Source organism: Haemorhous mexicanus, chromosome 3, assembly GCF_027477595.1.
Source record: "Haemorhous mexicanus isolate bHaeMex1 chromosome 3, bHaeMex1.pri, whole genome shotgun sequence".
In the NCBI taxonomy this organism is placed as follows: domain Eukaryota; kingdom Metazoa; phylum Chordata; class Aves; order Passeriformes; family Fringillidae; genus Haemorhous; species Haemorhous mexicanus.
Genome location: NC_082343.1, coordinates 72,874,387 through 72,890,734, shown reverse-complemented (window position 1 = coordinate 72,890,734; position 16,348 = coordinate 72,874,387). Strand labels below are relative to the sequence as shown.

General features: G+C 39.5%; 1 protein-coding gene across 3 annotated transcripts in view; it reads right to left on the bottom strand.

Annotated features, from left to right (window-relative positions):
• PDSS2 (decaprenyl diphosphate synthase subunit 2) overlaps window positions 1-14,069 on the bottom strand; it is a 112,345-nt gene extending 98,276 nt beyond the window's left edge. For all 3 annotated transcript variants that reach the window (XM_059842343.1, XM_059842344.1, XM_059842345.1), the window contains exon 1: window positions 13,638-14,069. In XM_059842343.1, the coding sequence (XP_059698326.1) occupies window positions 13,638-13,861 (224 nt within the window). In that variant the 5' untranslated portion in view covers window positions 13,862-14,069. The remainder of the gene's footprint in view (window positions 1-13,637) is intronic.
• Window positions 14,070-16,348: the final 2,279 nt, after the last annotated feature.

Here is a 16,348-nt window from a genome sequence, read left to right as displayed (position 1 = left end):
ATCTCAAGGCATCTGGGGGATTATGCTCCTGCCATGTTCTGAGTCCATACCCCTGTGTGGTGCTGCGCACACCAAGTTGCCACAATCTGCCCAGGAAAAAGACTTGCCTACAGCCACACAGACAGAATGAAAACCCAGCCCGGGCCTGTCTTGAGAGCAGTCAGCACTTGAACCACTGAATGCTGGGAGAGCACACAAAGTTCAACAACTGAACTCATCTAACTTAGCATCCCACTTTCAAAAGATACAAAAAATTAAAATATATGATAAAAATTTAATTACAGGATAATTTTGCTCTCTCCCATTGGCTGCAGGCATTGAAATCTGGTATTCTGGAAGATTATTAGAAAACTAAAAATACTTGCATATTAAAAAACTATGAAGATGGGGATTTTAAAAGAGACTCTTTTAGTGATATCTCTCCCATAAGATACTGTAAGAATGTTCTCACAAAAAAGTCTTTGCTAGAGGCAATTTCTCCTCCCTCTTGTTCTTCAACTAGCCTCCCAAAAACTCTTTCAAGTAATTAACACAATTAAAGGCACAATGATGAAAGCTAACTTAAAAAAAAAAAAAAAAAGAAAAGAAAAAAAAAGTTTAATGGCTGAACTCTTTACCCTACTTTATTTTGTGAATGTATCTTTTATTGTAACTTAAGACACTACAAAATAAATTGCAGGTTGGCTACAATAGTCACACATGGGAAAACACAATTTAGGTTTGTTACTCTCTCTTCTTCATAAATCAGTCCCGGGCTCAGTTTAAACACATGCCAAATATGACCTAAATGTATCACATCTTCAACAAGTAATCATACACGAGAAGAGGAAAATAAGCATTGGTTCAATCCTCACAGCCCACAAGCCAACGATTAGGTTACCTTCTTGTAATTGTATCTAGTTATATACATACATGCGAAACAGTTTAAACAAAGGGAATTCATACTGAGATCAGGATATGAACTAAACACCAATAAACCTGGCTCTGTATTTTGCACAGAAATTTTTCTACAAAATTTCATACATCCAGTTATCAGTGCCTCATTTGGTTTTACATTAAATTTCTGTGGTCCTCAACAGCTTCAGAAAGCAATGTATTTCAATGGGTCCTAATCTTTCTCTTCCACAGCAGACAGGAAAATATGTTTCTGGTGATATCTTCTAACTGTCCAAGCTGATTCCTGAAATGCTGGACACAAACCAGAAATCAAAAGCAAAACAGCAGACTTGTTCAATGGAGCAGGATACAATAGCCTATTAGAGAATTATAAAGCAAATATTATCCCTCTCCACTGCTAACATAGTAAAAGCTCCTCAGGGAACAGCTTAACTCACCTGTAACTTAATTTAAAATTTAAAGATTTAAAGCCTAAAGTAATTAATTAAAATAATTTAGATCTCTTGTGAAAGAATAATTCATCATTCACAGGGGAAGAATTTAAAATTCTTTGCATCAACAAATGATGATGTTTTTGAGGTAATCTAATGCAAAATTCAATTTTTAAATAAAATTACATCAGCTATGGAAACACAATAGGCTACCCACACCATAACAAGCTTGCGGGCTTCTACCTTTTGTGTCTCAGTAGCAAAAATAAATATTCAATATTCTGTGAATTCATAAAAATCATAAAAGGGGAATTTAAAGCTAAAAGAGATCTAGCTCACTCTTTCTTTAACACTGTCTAGAGCCAGACTAGCTCTGAAATGTTTCTTTAGCACACAAAAGAGGAAAGGGGTTTCCATTCTTGATATGGAAGTGTAAAAACATCTCCAAATTACTCATAATAAAGCTAAGACTAAACATGTATAAGGTCTGACTATCTCCTGTCTTTAACAATACACATTTGAAATTATAAAACAGATAAAACTTGCACAGTATTACCCCTTTAAGTGGAGGTTTTTTTGGATGGTTGGGGTTTTTTGAACCATACAACTACACTCTCCCAGATATTAGCAACACCTTCACACATTTCACATTTACATTACACTCCATAGCACGGCAACATTAATTCTATGTAGACTTAACATACTAATTTGTCTTTAAACTTCTTCAACATATTTTCTTGTTTCTCTAATGCTTACATTTATAAGAAGGGCTTATATTTGTTTGTCTCCAGATTGAACACATGGGGAACAAATCTTGAAAGCAAAGACAGTATACAACATCAGGGACTTTTGCTTTTGAATGCCTTTGGAAAAAAAAGAAGATTGAAAATTGCTTCATGAGGATTAGTGACAGTAGTTGGTAAACGTTTCAGTTATTCATGAACTTAAACAGATTTCCTTCACAATATCAGGACAGTGGCTCTTCCTCTCAGTAACACTCACTGCCACAGTTCCTTGTCTACCACTCCTTTTACTATAGCCATCGAAGATCAGGACAAAGGCTTAAATGGCAGATTTCCTAAGGCAAACCAGTGTGTACATGATTCCCAAACTGCTCAGTAAGACTTGTTTACCCACAGCTCCATCACGTGAGAACATGAAAACAGCTTTCAATATTTAATACCTACATGTACACCAAGGTAATCTGAAGCTCTGGTACCACCCAAGGACAATATATTAATCCAGACTTGGTATTTCTAGGAAGTAAATCACCTAGCAATTGTAACAGAAGAAGGAAAGAGAAGGGAACAATTACTGCCATGAAGACACCTCAACTCCTAGTTGCAATGCATGTTTACATCTTAGCAGCTACCTGAATAAGTTTTTTTCTAAATTAACTATTAGGAAGATGGAAAGAACACTGGGGACTGAGGATGAGACCTGTGAAAATTAGAAATCAAAGCCCTCAAATGAGAACATATTCAAAGGAGCTAACTGCAGAACATCTGTGCAGGCAGAACAAAACAGCCTATTCCATTTCTGTGTCCACACTTTGAATCTGACACAGAGCTCTGCTGCTGACCACCTGCATTCACAGTTATGAATGTACACTATGATTGTGAGCTGCTTCCTTAAGAGAATAAGCCTGGCTCAGCCCTAAGGACCAGCTCCTCCAGGCTTGGATCACCATGTACATGGCATGGAAGTGGAGGGATGAGGGATGCACATATTCCCATGTGAATCTCACTGTTGCTCTGGGAAGCATCGGAACACTGTGCTGCAGGATGGTGTCCACCAACATTGCTATATTTGCATTAATCAGAAAAAAACCCAGAATCTCTTGAAGTTTCATTCATGATTTTCAGCTACTAAAATTTCATCATTCCCTGAAAAGGCCTGGTAAAAGACTTGGAGAGATTCAAGGGAACCCTTAAAGTCTTAGAAGTAGAAAAGCAATCAAGAAGGTGAATTTTCAGTTAGTGCTTTATTTGAAAATAAATTCAAACCAGGAAAAATTCATTTCAGCCCTCTCAAACTGTCACAGGAATGAGGATGACAAAAAAAAAAAAAAAAAAACCCACAAACTATAACCTCACACATGCCCTCAAACAAAAAATGTGTGTTAGGACATATACTCCAGCCCTGTTCCCTCACAAAAATCCACAGACAGAAATGCGATCCCAAGTGATTCACAAACAAACAAATAAGGCCATGTTTCTGTTGCTATAACATAACACATGGTACTTTTTTTCTCCTCTGATGTAATTCTTATAACATTATTTTGGAATCTGACTATTTTAAACTTGGTTGCTACGACACGTTATAGTCATTACATGGATTCATTTCTTACTTTCCAACTGGCAAGACTACTTGTTTCAGTTTTATGAAGTTATATCATGGACAAAAGACACATAAAACATACTGTAAATTCTAATAGTAGAAACTCCTTTAATGCCTTCCATCCCTTGAATAAAGGAAAGAGGACTGGAAGGAGGACTTCTCTCCACAATTACTCTAAAGGTCTCCATGCTTAAAGCTTTCTCAAGTTTTCTGTGTCTTTTTTCTGAAAATGGTCTTTTCACACTATTACTCCTACTGAGAGACAACATCTGATTTCTTGCAGAGCCTGTCAAAGACTCCCATACTATCTAAACTTACAAATAATCAGAAAGTGACATCTTCCAGTGGACAATAAAACATGAAATACAAATCCTCTCTGGTATTTCTGGTTTTAACAACTAGGGATGAAGAAGAGATGATGAATTGGCCCATTGATATTTCAGCATCACTTCCATCAGGCAACCATGAGGTTTGGGGAAAACTTGTTTTTCCTGTAGATTAATTTTTAATTACTGAAATATAGTCATACCAGGCAGATCACATTCAGAAGCCAACTTCTAAAAGAAACCAAATAGGAACTTCATAATGTAGCATTAAAATCACAAAAATCCTTTTAAAATATGCACACAGTATACCTTAATCTTTACATACCACATAAAATAGAAAGCATTTGGGAATCAGAGACTGGAAGGTCATGGGGGTAAAAAATGTTACCCTTTTATAACAAACACGAACACAAGATGCACTTGTCTATCAAAGGAACCTTTAGATTCTAGCTTATGAAAATATATGAATTTCCATAACAGAAAAACACAGTAGCTCTATCATATTAAATCTCAAAGTTTAACACTAATTTAACAGGAAAACAATGGATCTTTAGGAAAAAACCCCACCCACTAACAAACGTATGCTAGCACAGTCATTTTTTAAATGTGCAAAAGAGGCAATTTTTCCACTTGTGGCTTTGCTTGTGCCTTTGGCCTAACAATTTTCATTTAGCTCTCAACAAGTTGAACTTTCTGCTAAGTCTGATTAAAAGCAGTCTTACCAAATCAGATAATTATGGTGCTTCTACTACTAGCTAATCATTCATATGACAACCAGCCACAAAGAGTGTTGGCACAAACCATTTACCCTCAAATCGCCTTACTCTGGACTATACATTTGCAGGATGGGTCTACACAACCACAGCTTGCTACAAACCCAGTCCTACTTTATGATTGAAACACAGAATCTTTCTTTCTATACTTTTTTTTTTAAGATGCAACAGGTAATCTATTTCCAGGAGCAATGACAACACATAGATGTATTGACCCTTTGATTATGATTATTCCATGGAGAGTGCTGAACAGGCAGTTAATGAAAAAGGTGGCTGTCATACAATTAACTTTGCACCATGAGTGTGAAGACCTAGAAACGAAATAATGGAAGCTGTTAGGGAGAATTATATTTTTCTTTTAAGAGGACAGATTCTATAAAACTAATTAATTGTACATGTTTAGTGGCAGCTATCAAGTCAATCAGTTTACACTTATAGGATCATTTAACCAACCAAATAATTAAAAATAATTTATACTTGATCTCAAAGAAATCTACTTCTAAAGGCAGTATTTTTTGAAACAAATCGGAGATGAATGCTAAAGGGTTTGCCTGTTCATATTTTTAACTAGAAAAATAAACCTGAATCAGTGGTGCCATGGTGTAGGACTTCCTTCCCTAGCTGGGAAAAAGGAGGGGAACAAAAAAACCTAGATGTAACAAAGTATAAACTTTCATTTTATTAAGAAACAGAGGATTATCTTTAGGACTTTCTGTGTTTTTCCCCAAAAATGGAAGAACTGCCATAGAATAGAACCAACTAGTGCTATTCTGAATAAAGGAATTAGGGGAACGAGAAAGGAAATGGGAACAACCATCACTTGTAATCTACATGGAAAAATTAGAAAGATGAATGCAAAAGCTGGAGCTCCTGATGTTTTTTAGGAATAGCTGAGGATTGAAGAAAAGATGACTATGGCTCACCTGAAGAATCACCAGCAACTGAAAAGGTCTTAGAGTTTCTCAGTTAAATTAAGTATCGAGGCAAATTTCTAAGCCTTACCTATCATTATGAGCAAAATCCAGGTAGTTCACAGCATATGTTTGATAATAGCTCACATACATAATGAGTCTCAACAGTTTTCCTATATGATCAGTTTTTCTTTCCTTTAATGTAATTCTTTCATTCAGCAACAGAGAAAAAAAAAATCAAGCTAAAGTGATAGTCCATGTCTGACAAGTGGCAGGGACAATTCAAGGACAGCAAAGCAGCTGCTACAGATTTCAAACTTATTTTTTGTTATAGATCCGATTTTTAAATTCACGGTGTTCCTTTATAGTCTGTTAGGTTTGTCTCTAGCAGGAGTTCCTTTAGGGCAAGCACTGCAGACAGTCTGCCTACCCTGAGGGAAACTAAAACACTCAGATGTGGGGTAAAGGAAAGATATTAATAATTTAAGACAGTGGTCTGCAACTCCTAAGATGAAGCAATAGATAAGTATGAAAACACCTAATTCCTGAGCTCACATTTGTCCTCCCTGAACTTGTATTTTCCTCAACAGATTTACAAAGTGCTGCAGAAGATACAGTGTTACCCATGTTTTCTGGAGGAGCTCTGAAAATGCTCATGGTTAATGATACCTCCTGCTACTGCCAGGACCCCCAAAGCAAGGAGAGAAATCAACCAGGAGGCTGCAGCAACCAAAGAGGCAGCACAGCAGGGAAGAACACTATTTGTAAGCTACAAAACACCCACCTCAGAGAGAGAGAAAGCCTTGGGTAAAGTACTTTTTCCGTTATTCCTGTAAGGTAAAGAGGTTAACTTAACATTGCCAAATAGAAGATTCACTGAGTGAAAACCACTTCCAGTAACCCAAGTATTAATTTTGATTATTCTTTGACATTGGTTCTCATTTTCATTTTATAGAAAGGCATATTTGGCAACTCTCTTCAATGTTACAGAAGGAATTATTTTGAAACTATTTCCACTTATTCAGTAGTCTTTTCCTACGCTGAGCAAACATTGACCTAACAGTCATTCACTAGTACATTAAACTTGGTATTCAATATTCACATGCATTATAAATCAACTGTATTTGAAAGCAGGAAAGAACAGATGTGAACTTTAAGAACTACCTTCATTGTAGGCTACTGTGTGCCCAAAGTGAAGCAAAATGTTCTCTAGGTGTGCCATACTACATCCTTTCAAGGCTGATTGGCATTTGGATCTGGGCATTATACATTCAGTTTCTCTGTCACATGCTTGAGAACACAAGCTTAAGAACCCCCACAGTCTTTCATTTAAGCAGACCAAGTTGTACTGGAAGTTCTACTGAAACCTTCAGATGCCCTATGCAAAATAACAGAAATTTTCAATATCACAAAAGCATATTAGTTTTCACTGAAAATAATTCCAGCAGAAAATCCCAAACAGAATCACCACCTACTTTGAGTACACTTGGTTTACAAAGACCACCCTACATGCTGAAATAATACATTCTTCATAAGCACAAAAACCTGGATTCAACATAGATATTTAAATGAGAATCACTGCAAAAAAACCACAATTATTCAAGTACACAAGAATTTAATTAGCAGCCTCGCTTCTGCACCTTCGTACTGCAGATTTCCTACTCAATCCTACTTTGCTTATGGTGGCAAAATATTCATCAAACTAAGTGCTGTAATGTACAATTAAACATCCTTTACATAATTTTTTCTACACAAATACTGTGAATGAATGAGAAGACAAGAACTCAGCACCACTACAGCTGAAAACCCATGATCCTGACAAAGGCTACCTTGACTTCTTGAGCTAGGATTTACTAATGCAATGTGTGTGTGTGGAGAGACAGATAAACAGATAGATAGATAGATAGACAGACAAGCACACATGACTGGCCAATATGTTTTACCTTCCAGACTGAGATTATCACTGTCAAACCCAACAAAGTGTAATATTTAAAAGAAAAAGAAAAAAAGGGAGCTAAGATCCCTTAAACATAAACTGTGATCCTGAAGTTTGAATGTACAGATATTGATGCAACTCCCATCTACTGACAGCTCTTCAAAAGAATAGCAATATCTGATGGATATGAGAATTTAAGTATAAGAGTGTAATATTTATTGTTTGTGGAGAAAACTATTAAAAAACATACACTAGTGAAAGTAACTCAGGATGAGCAATGAAACACAACATTTGGAAGAGAGAACAAACAGCAAATATCCATTCTACCCGATTACAGCATAAAGGAAGTGGTACCTACAAAAATGGATTCGCTCTTCCTCTTAATTGCACAAGACAAGATTAAGTGGTGGCTGACTAAGAACCATAGTGAAGGCCACAGGCACAAAGAACAACGTGGAAGTAATCAGAAGGAAAATTTCAGTCCATATATGAACATGCAATGGTTTAATTTCTTTCATGTCTTTTTACCTTCCAAAGTTAACTTTACCACATTAGCTCTCTGTGAGTTCGTTCAGCCAAAATACACAAACTGGTCTTGGTGTCTAAGAAAGGTTTACTTGATGGTCAGTATGGTAACATAAAACCCTAGGGAGTACCAACATTTCAAAGTTATGTAACATGATGGAGGTTTTTTTCAAGTCTATCACAACTGACTGGGAGATACTAACAAAACCTAAACCTAACTTAGCTAAGAGGGGCCAGCATTCCTGGAAAGACAAACATTTTTTGATGGGGTGAGCCAAACCAAGAAGTTAACTCTGGTGCTTCAATTAACTGGAGCCCTCCTGAGAAAACCTCTGTTTCCATCAGCTGTACACATTGCTTTGGGAAATAGTCTTCCTGGACAAAGCCAGATTTCCTATAACCAGTATATTTTGCAAATAGTATCAAACATATCAAACAGGAAAAGTATTTCTGCATTTCTAACATCACCACTAATACTTTCTGCAGAAGTGTCCTGAATGCCAGCTGTGGTGGTCAGTGCTTCCAGGAAGTCAAACACATTTCTGTAGTGAACACAGGAAACGACACTGCTGCCACATCATAGCTAACTTCACAGGCATTCTGACCAAAAATCACATCTCTCTACTGCAAAAATATCTTTTACAAAGTGTTATAGCAGGCTGAAAATAGAATAAAATTTAGTGAAAGCCAATGTGTTTTAACTTCTAATATAGCAATTACAGGAGAAGGACTTTATGATCCCACGCCTGTAATAGATTAAAAAACTCGGTAAAACTTAAAAGATTGTAGTAGAAGCTCAACTTTGGCCAGACCTTCTGCTTATCACTTTGAGTGTCCAGCTGCCTGCTGTTTTCAGAGAAAGGTACCTCATTAGCCACTGTCAAGTAAATGGATGCTATCATTTTTCTGGCTCAGAAAACAAAAATTAATTAACATTAGAAACAAGTTGCTAAAAAGCTACTCGTAGTCACTCACAGCAATTATAAAAGAGGACAATTTTAAGGTCACCATTCTGTTAAGGCAAAATATGAATTGGCAATAACAATGTCATCAACAACAGGCTGGAACAAATGCCTACATCTACGTTGAAATTGGTCACCTGCATAGGAAGGCAGATGCATGCCACACCTGGAGTTACAAGATGTGTTATTGAACTAAGCTATCTCAAGCTGATAAAGAAACAGAAATATCAAGAAGCCAATGTTATCAGACATCATAAACAAAAAGCATGTCTTCTTGAAAGTGCTCTGGATCACATTCTTGGGCCTTAAAATGTCTATAGATCTACACCGAGCAGGCTGCAACAGAACAAAACCTGGTCTAGCCAGTCTTTTTATTTCTGTAATAATACAGGGAAACTGTAACCATGTCTACTTAAGCATTTATCACCAACAAACAATTCTGACAGAACTAAAATATAATCATTCCTCCCGCAGGCTAATGAGAGAATGGCTGGAGCTAAATGGTATCCCATAATAATTTTACATGTATGAAGTGTTCCATTTCATTTAGTGATATTATAAAAGTGATGCATTGGCCATAACGTTTACTGTTTACAATCTGCAGCAAGCTATACCCTTCTCAAGGGAGATTAAGTAATCAAGAAAATGTTATTCACACTATGTATTTGAGAAAAATAGATCACTGTGCCAATTACAGACTCTTTCCTATACTAAGAAGGATGTATGCTAGCCTAGAAAGGAGACAGGAAAGAGAAAAGACAGGAGATTTGTTTGCTTCTCAAGTGAAAAGGAGGTCATACAATCATGCATTGAAAAAGTTTTGCTTTAGTCCAGCAAAGCCTGAAGAGGGGAAAAAACCAAGAAATGCTAGCTTTGAGTAGCTGCTGAAGACACTTCATTATAGCAAATCTTAAAGCTCTGAAAAACCATACATTGACTCACAGGACTACAAACAGAAAGATCCAGTAGTAGTCAGATTGCAATTTTGTTTCCAGAGTGCCCATTAGAGGTAAATATTTTTTTTAATGACAGCATTTCTTTAAAGTATTCTTTGTTAATATTGCTTATTAACCATTTTTCACTGAAAGATCACAGTGATCAATACAGGCTGCAATGAATGAAGTGTAATATCTCCAGTAAATAGATGCTACATTATTCATTTCACAGATAAGTAAATGCAAGTATGAAAAATTAAGTGACTTGCTCTAGTCAGAGAGCCAAAAGCACAGCTGTGAATCTCATCCAGATACTCCAGCTTCCAATGATCCATTAACCACTAGACATTAGCCTTTCTAAAACCAAATGTAACCTTTTCCTCACATTCTGCCCTCCTTCTAACAAGTCTGGCAAAGCTAGTACAGGGGCTGTTCATGTGGCTGACTTTTAAGAAACCAAAACCTTAGAAATAAACCAAAAATTATTAAAATATAAGCTCAACTTTACCGCATGGATTACAGGACTCCCAAATCTGTCACTGTAGGGCTCAGTTACCTGTCTCTGCCCTTCCAAGAGGAGGGTCAGCAATACATCTCAGATTTAAAGCTGCTGGCCAGGCACAAGCTTGGTGGGAGGTATCAGGGTCACACATCATCCCAGAAGAACACCTGCTGCAGTCCTGACTCACAGCAGGCACTTACACCCAGGAGCTGCCAGAGCTGCATCCAAACAAGAGGAAGAAATGGATGGGATCATCAGGGAAATGTATACTGGCCCAACAGCTGCTTCTCCACATGTCCTGTCTCACATGCACAGATACCTTTCAGCTGCCTTCTTCAAGGCTCTCGGCACAGGCATTGCATTGCAACAGCCTAGTGAGCCAAAGCTTGACAAAATGTTAAAAACACTCATCAACACCCTGGTAACCCTAAAGGCTTTCTGTGTGGTGGCAATTATGTCCTATGCTGTCTCAGCTCAGAACTTATTCCATGCAGACAAGCACTGATAGGGAACCCTCTGCTTTAAGAAACCCTTAATGGTCTCAGGAAGATTTCAAAAGCTGGCAAAGCCTTTAGGCAGGAAGGGAGGGTAGACACAAAACCATTGCTGACAAAATTCCACCAGTCGATGATGATTAAAGAAAATTGTTTAGACTGACAGCAAGCAATCAATTTGATTGTCATCACTTATAACCTCAAAAATAAATGAGTAGAAACTTGAGAAACAGCACATGCAACTAATCAATTTTACAGCACATATTTTTCAGTAGTTTCCACAAATACAAAAGTCTCCTTAAATGCTGGAGTACTTCTCAGATATATATAGCATTTACTCACTCAGAGTCTCAAAGATTAGAGTTCCAGAACATATCAATCACTTAAGCATTTTTTTAAAAATCACCAAATAAAATATTTTAGATACCCTTGCTTTAAAACATTTGTCTGAACACACAACAGGAAACCTTTATTACTGTTTAGGAATGAGTAATGAGACAGATTTAAAAGTATTTTAAAAAATCCTAGTATTGAAAAATCATTACCTGTTTCCTAAATTGCTGTGATAAGTCAGGGCATAGATCTCCAATTCAAAACTAAAATCACTCACATTTACATTGAAACATGCAACACTTAAATTTCAGAAATAAATTATCAAGATCATTGAGAAAGAATATGGTCAAATTTCACCTTATTGCAACATCGCAGCATAAAACAGGGTGAGCAAGGTACAATTTGTGCATTTCTGTGGGTGTACTAAAACTTGTCAGCAGGATATTAACTCTCTTACAGCACAAAGGTCAAGGCCATCAGAAATCCATCTGCAACAAAGCCCTTGGAAATACCAGTGAAACCAAATAAGAGGGTCCAAAGTAAGAGCACAGGGTTTCAGTTTTATGTGAGCAAATACTTTTTCTTTCCAGCACAACACATCAGTTTAGCAGTGTGCTCTAAAACACATATGAATTTTTTAAATGAATGTATTTAATCCTGCTGAGCCTGGGAATGACTATATCCCTACTGGTGTTCCACAAGCCACAGGCTTACAGAACTAACCCTGAAGCAGCCCACTTAACATAATAAAAAAACCCCAACAAACCCTTACATCACAGCTCCACCACAAAATTTCCAACCATGCCCCAAAATACTGCATTTAAAATTCCCAAACAAACCAGCAACTCTACCACACATTGAACAGGCACTCTAAAGTTCCACTTTAGCACTGCAGGTCTCTGTGACACTTCTGTGACTGCAGTGCAATCTTAAGAGCCCAAACACATCGTGCTTCGCTCCTCCTAATTCCCTCCATTCCATCAACTGACCTTACAATGACAGAAGAGCATTTTCTTCTCATCCCTCCCCTTTATCACAACCTTCACTTATAAAAAGTTCAACAAAATCCCTTCCACCACCATTTTGTGTCAGTCAGGTATTTTCCATTTTTATTACCAAATTCATTTGCTTCTTGCAGAAAAGTCTACTCAAGGCCAGTGTCTAAACCCCCCTTCCTGAAAGTTATGTTTCTCTAAAAAGCTGTTTATCCCCTGCACTCATTTTGTTCACTCAAGACAACCAGATTTAGAGACAGAGAGCTTGAAAAACAAATCTTGTTTTTATATCATTACAACACTGTGGATTTGCCAAGGACCACTAAAGAGCCACAATTTCCGTTCCTTAAAAGAAAATCTGAACATCCACTTTAAACAAATGCTCATTTTTGTCTTACACCTGTTAAAAAATACTGTGCATACTAAACTTGGATTCTATTAATGTTGCTATAGCTGCAGTTATAGCAAACACAGATCAACCAAACAAAAAACACCAAAAACCCCAAAACCAAACAAAAACCAAAACTAAAATACTCAAATCCACAACCAAAAGTGAAAAATTACACTTTCATTTTTCCACTTCTATTTTTTCGGAAAATTGCACTTTTATTTTTTCTTTCAATTTCCTAAGCGCCTGGAGTTTTATTGCATAAAAAACTCACTGCCAATCAGATCTTGTTTTACTGTCAAAGAAAACCTGCTCAACAATCCAAATTTCTGCTTGGTGGCAGGAATGCAAGACTTCCATTAGTTTGCCTTAAGAATTAAAGAGTGGATACACACCTTAGCAACCCTAAAATTCTCAACAACACACAAAAACTCGCAGCTCCCAGGTGGATATTCCAAAACACTTGGTAACAAAAGACACAGTTCTGAGAAGGGTCTCGAGCTTTTAAACTAAGTAGTCTCTCTGCTTTTTTCCTTGCTTTCCTTGCAATATAGTTCTTAATTATAACAGAATACAAAAGTGTTAGCGAGGCAGCCGCACTTTTCAAGGGAGTTTTCTTCTTTTTTTCCCCCTCACCGCACGGGGGAAGCGCCGCACGTGGCCTCACAAGGAAGCAACTTCCGAGTGACTCCGGATAACCGCAGGGAAAACCTGTCACGGCAGGGAAACGAGGATCCCGGAGCGGAGGCGAAACCTCCCGCCCCCGGGACAGCCTTGCCCTGGGGACACCCCACTCACGGCACGAAGCCCAGAACTTCTCAGGAGCTCTGTCAAGGGCTGCCGGCGGCCCCAGCCCCGCCGTGCCCCCACAGCTCCCACCAGCGCTTACCGGGCGGTATCGAGCAGGGGGTGCTTGGTGCCCACCAGCTTGCGGACCTGCATGGCGATGTTGCTAAGCTCGTCGCTCAGCAGGCACCGCAGGCTCATGAAGGACGTCGGGTACCCCACGATCTTCTCGGCCTCCGACACCACCTGGCTCCAGGGCGGGCCGCCCGAGGACAGGCACCGAAGCCCGCCGCCGCGGACCCCGTGCCGCAGCAGGGCACCCCACATGCCGCCTCCCTGGGGACGCTCCGCTCTCCCACTACCAGCTCCGGCGGGGCCCCACACGCCGAGCGGTCGCGGACGAGTCCCGCTGCCGGAGGAGCGCCCCGGCTCTGTACCGGCCGGCCCTGCCCGTGCCCCACGTTCCCCCCGGCGGCGGCGGCCGGAGCGGGCTCATTGTGCCCTGGGGGCGGCCATCTTGGGCGTCGCAAACCACGGCGCGCCGTAAAGCGAGGGCGGCGAGGCGGGTGCTGCAGACGGGCGCTCTGGTGCCAGCAGGCAGGGAGAGTTGTCCGCTGTCCTTCGCCCTTAGACATGGTGGGGGTAAAGTGCCGCCGCTTCTCTTCCTGCTCTGCCCGTATCCTCTCCCAGAGCCGTGGTGGAGGGTCCTGCTAGAGGGGGAGCACTCTCCGCGCCTGGTGCGGGCTCCCGGCCGGCTGGGGGTGCCCCACAGAGCGGGATGTGCTCTACCTGTGCCCGGCGTTGCTACAGGGACCAACAGGGCAGAGAGGTCAGGTCCCACCTAAAGTGTTTGGTCCGTAGTGTTTAGCTACACAGGCATGATTTCTGTGCTGGGTTGGTTTTTTTTTTCGCTTTTAGGATGGTCAGTCATTGGAATAAGTTGCCCAGGGAGGCGGTGGAAACACGAACCGTGGGTGTGTTCAGGAGGCACCTGGATCTGGCACTGATGTGGTTTAGGGACGACAGTGCTGCTCTGACGCTCGGACTGACGGCTGGTGTTCTGATCTAGACGGTCTTTTCCAACCTTGATGATCCTATACTTCTATAATTGCAGAGTATGGGTATTCTTTTCTGCTTCTTCCCGGAGCTGTCTGGGGCATGGCATCCACAGTCCTTTTTTACTGCCTGCTCTTGCGCTGTAGCTGAGTTGTATGGTGCTCTGCTGTGAGCCAGCTGAGGGGGTTATGGACAGCCTCCTTGTGAGCTGAGGAGGTACTTTCAACCAAACAGTGAACATCAAAAGGGACAGCTAATTTTGAGTGTCCAAGTGAAGACTTCAGGGTCCCACAATTCCACAGTGGGGGCTGCTGTATATCGTGTTGGGTTTCCTTGATTCTGAGCACAGCCACTCCCGATGCCTCTTTGCCGGTACCTGCCCCCAAAACTTTTGTGCATTCAGAGAAAAGACTTAACAGAGGAGAAAAATTCATTGGCCATCTTCAGAAATTGGGTTCAAGTGACTTCCTCCTTCTCCCAAGGAAGATTATGATGTGTGCTGTCTTTACAATCACTGACATCCATTCCTTCTATATCTTCAAGGCTTTGTTGCAACAAATCAGGCAAAGTTTTGAGGAGAAAACTGTTCTATTGACTACATTCCTGTTGAAAATGAGAGTTTTACTTTTCTTATCTTTGGAAATACAAGATACAGATCACTTTATTTTGTTTGCATTATTTAAAGAAAGTTACATTGAAGGACAGTACTGTAAAAGAAGGTGCAAATAAATAGAAAACAATCCCATCACAGAGAAAGGTGTCTAGGAAAGAACAATATATCTCTTGCAGCTGCAAGAGAGAAAATGCCTGTGTAGCTAAAAAACATTGTTTTCAATAACAATAACAAGATGTTTATTGTTCTGACACTTGAGACAACTGCAAAATTCTAAAAGGTACTGTCCTTAGGAAGGGCTTTGACGGTGGACTCAACAACACCTGGACATGCCTGTGGCATTTAATAAGGGGCCTCTCCCAGTGGAGAGGGAAAAACTAGAATAGAGAAAACCTGTGAGAACTGGAAAGGTAACTTAAGAGTTAATTTTCTGGTGTCAAATCTTTACTTTCTGTGCTGCCTGTCTCTGAGAGAATAAAGCTTTGCTTTGCAGGAGCTGCCACTGAGGCAGATTTGTTAGCTGGTGTCACAGAACAAACTGTTGCTAAATAGGGAGTTTCAGCTCATAAAAACAGTTTAGAAATGACAGAATGCAGTGGCATGTTTCTGTGCAGAAAGCCTAAGTTAATGAAAATTGCCGGAGGGATGCACTTAAGAGGAGCTACTAAGGCACCTCATCCTGTAACAGTGACAAGTTCCTTGATTCATTTCCTGAGCCATATCCATTCTTGCACTTAATGTGGTTAGTGTTCTGTGAAAAACTTAACATGATTATACAATTAAAGTCTGCTTAAAATAATACATATAAACTGGGGAGAATTAGGGTTCTATGGGCAATAAACCTACCATCTCCTAATGTGTGAGACTTTAACTTTTTAAATTTGCTGTTCTTTATGTTATTCTAAAAATCTGAATGCCTCTGCACTCTTTATGTAGAATTCTTTTAAGACCAAGTGGTTTAGAACTAGGGCAAGACCCTTGATGTCCACAACACTGCACACTATCACTAGGCCTTCCTCAGGATTCCCCATCAGTAGGTTGATGTTCTTTAAAAGCAGCAATCGCTAGAGGAATAAAGCAAATATTTTGTCAGTAATTTTCCAGTCTTTTTATTATTGTTTCTTGACCACAGAGACTCTTTGAGA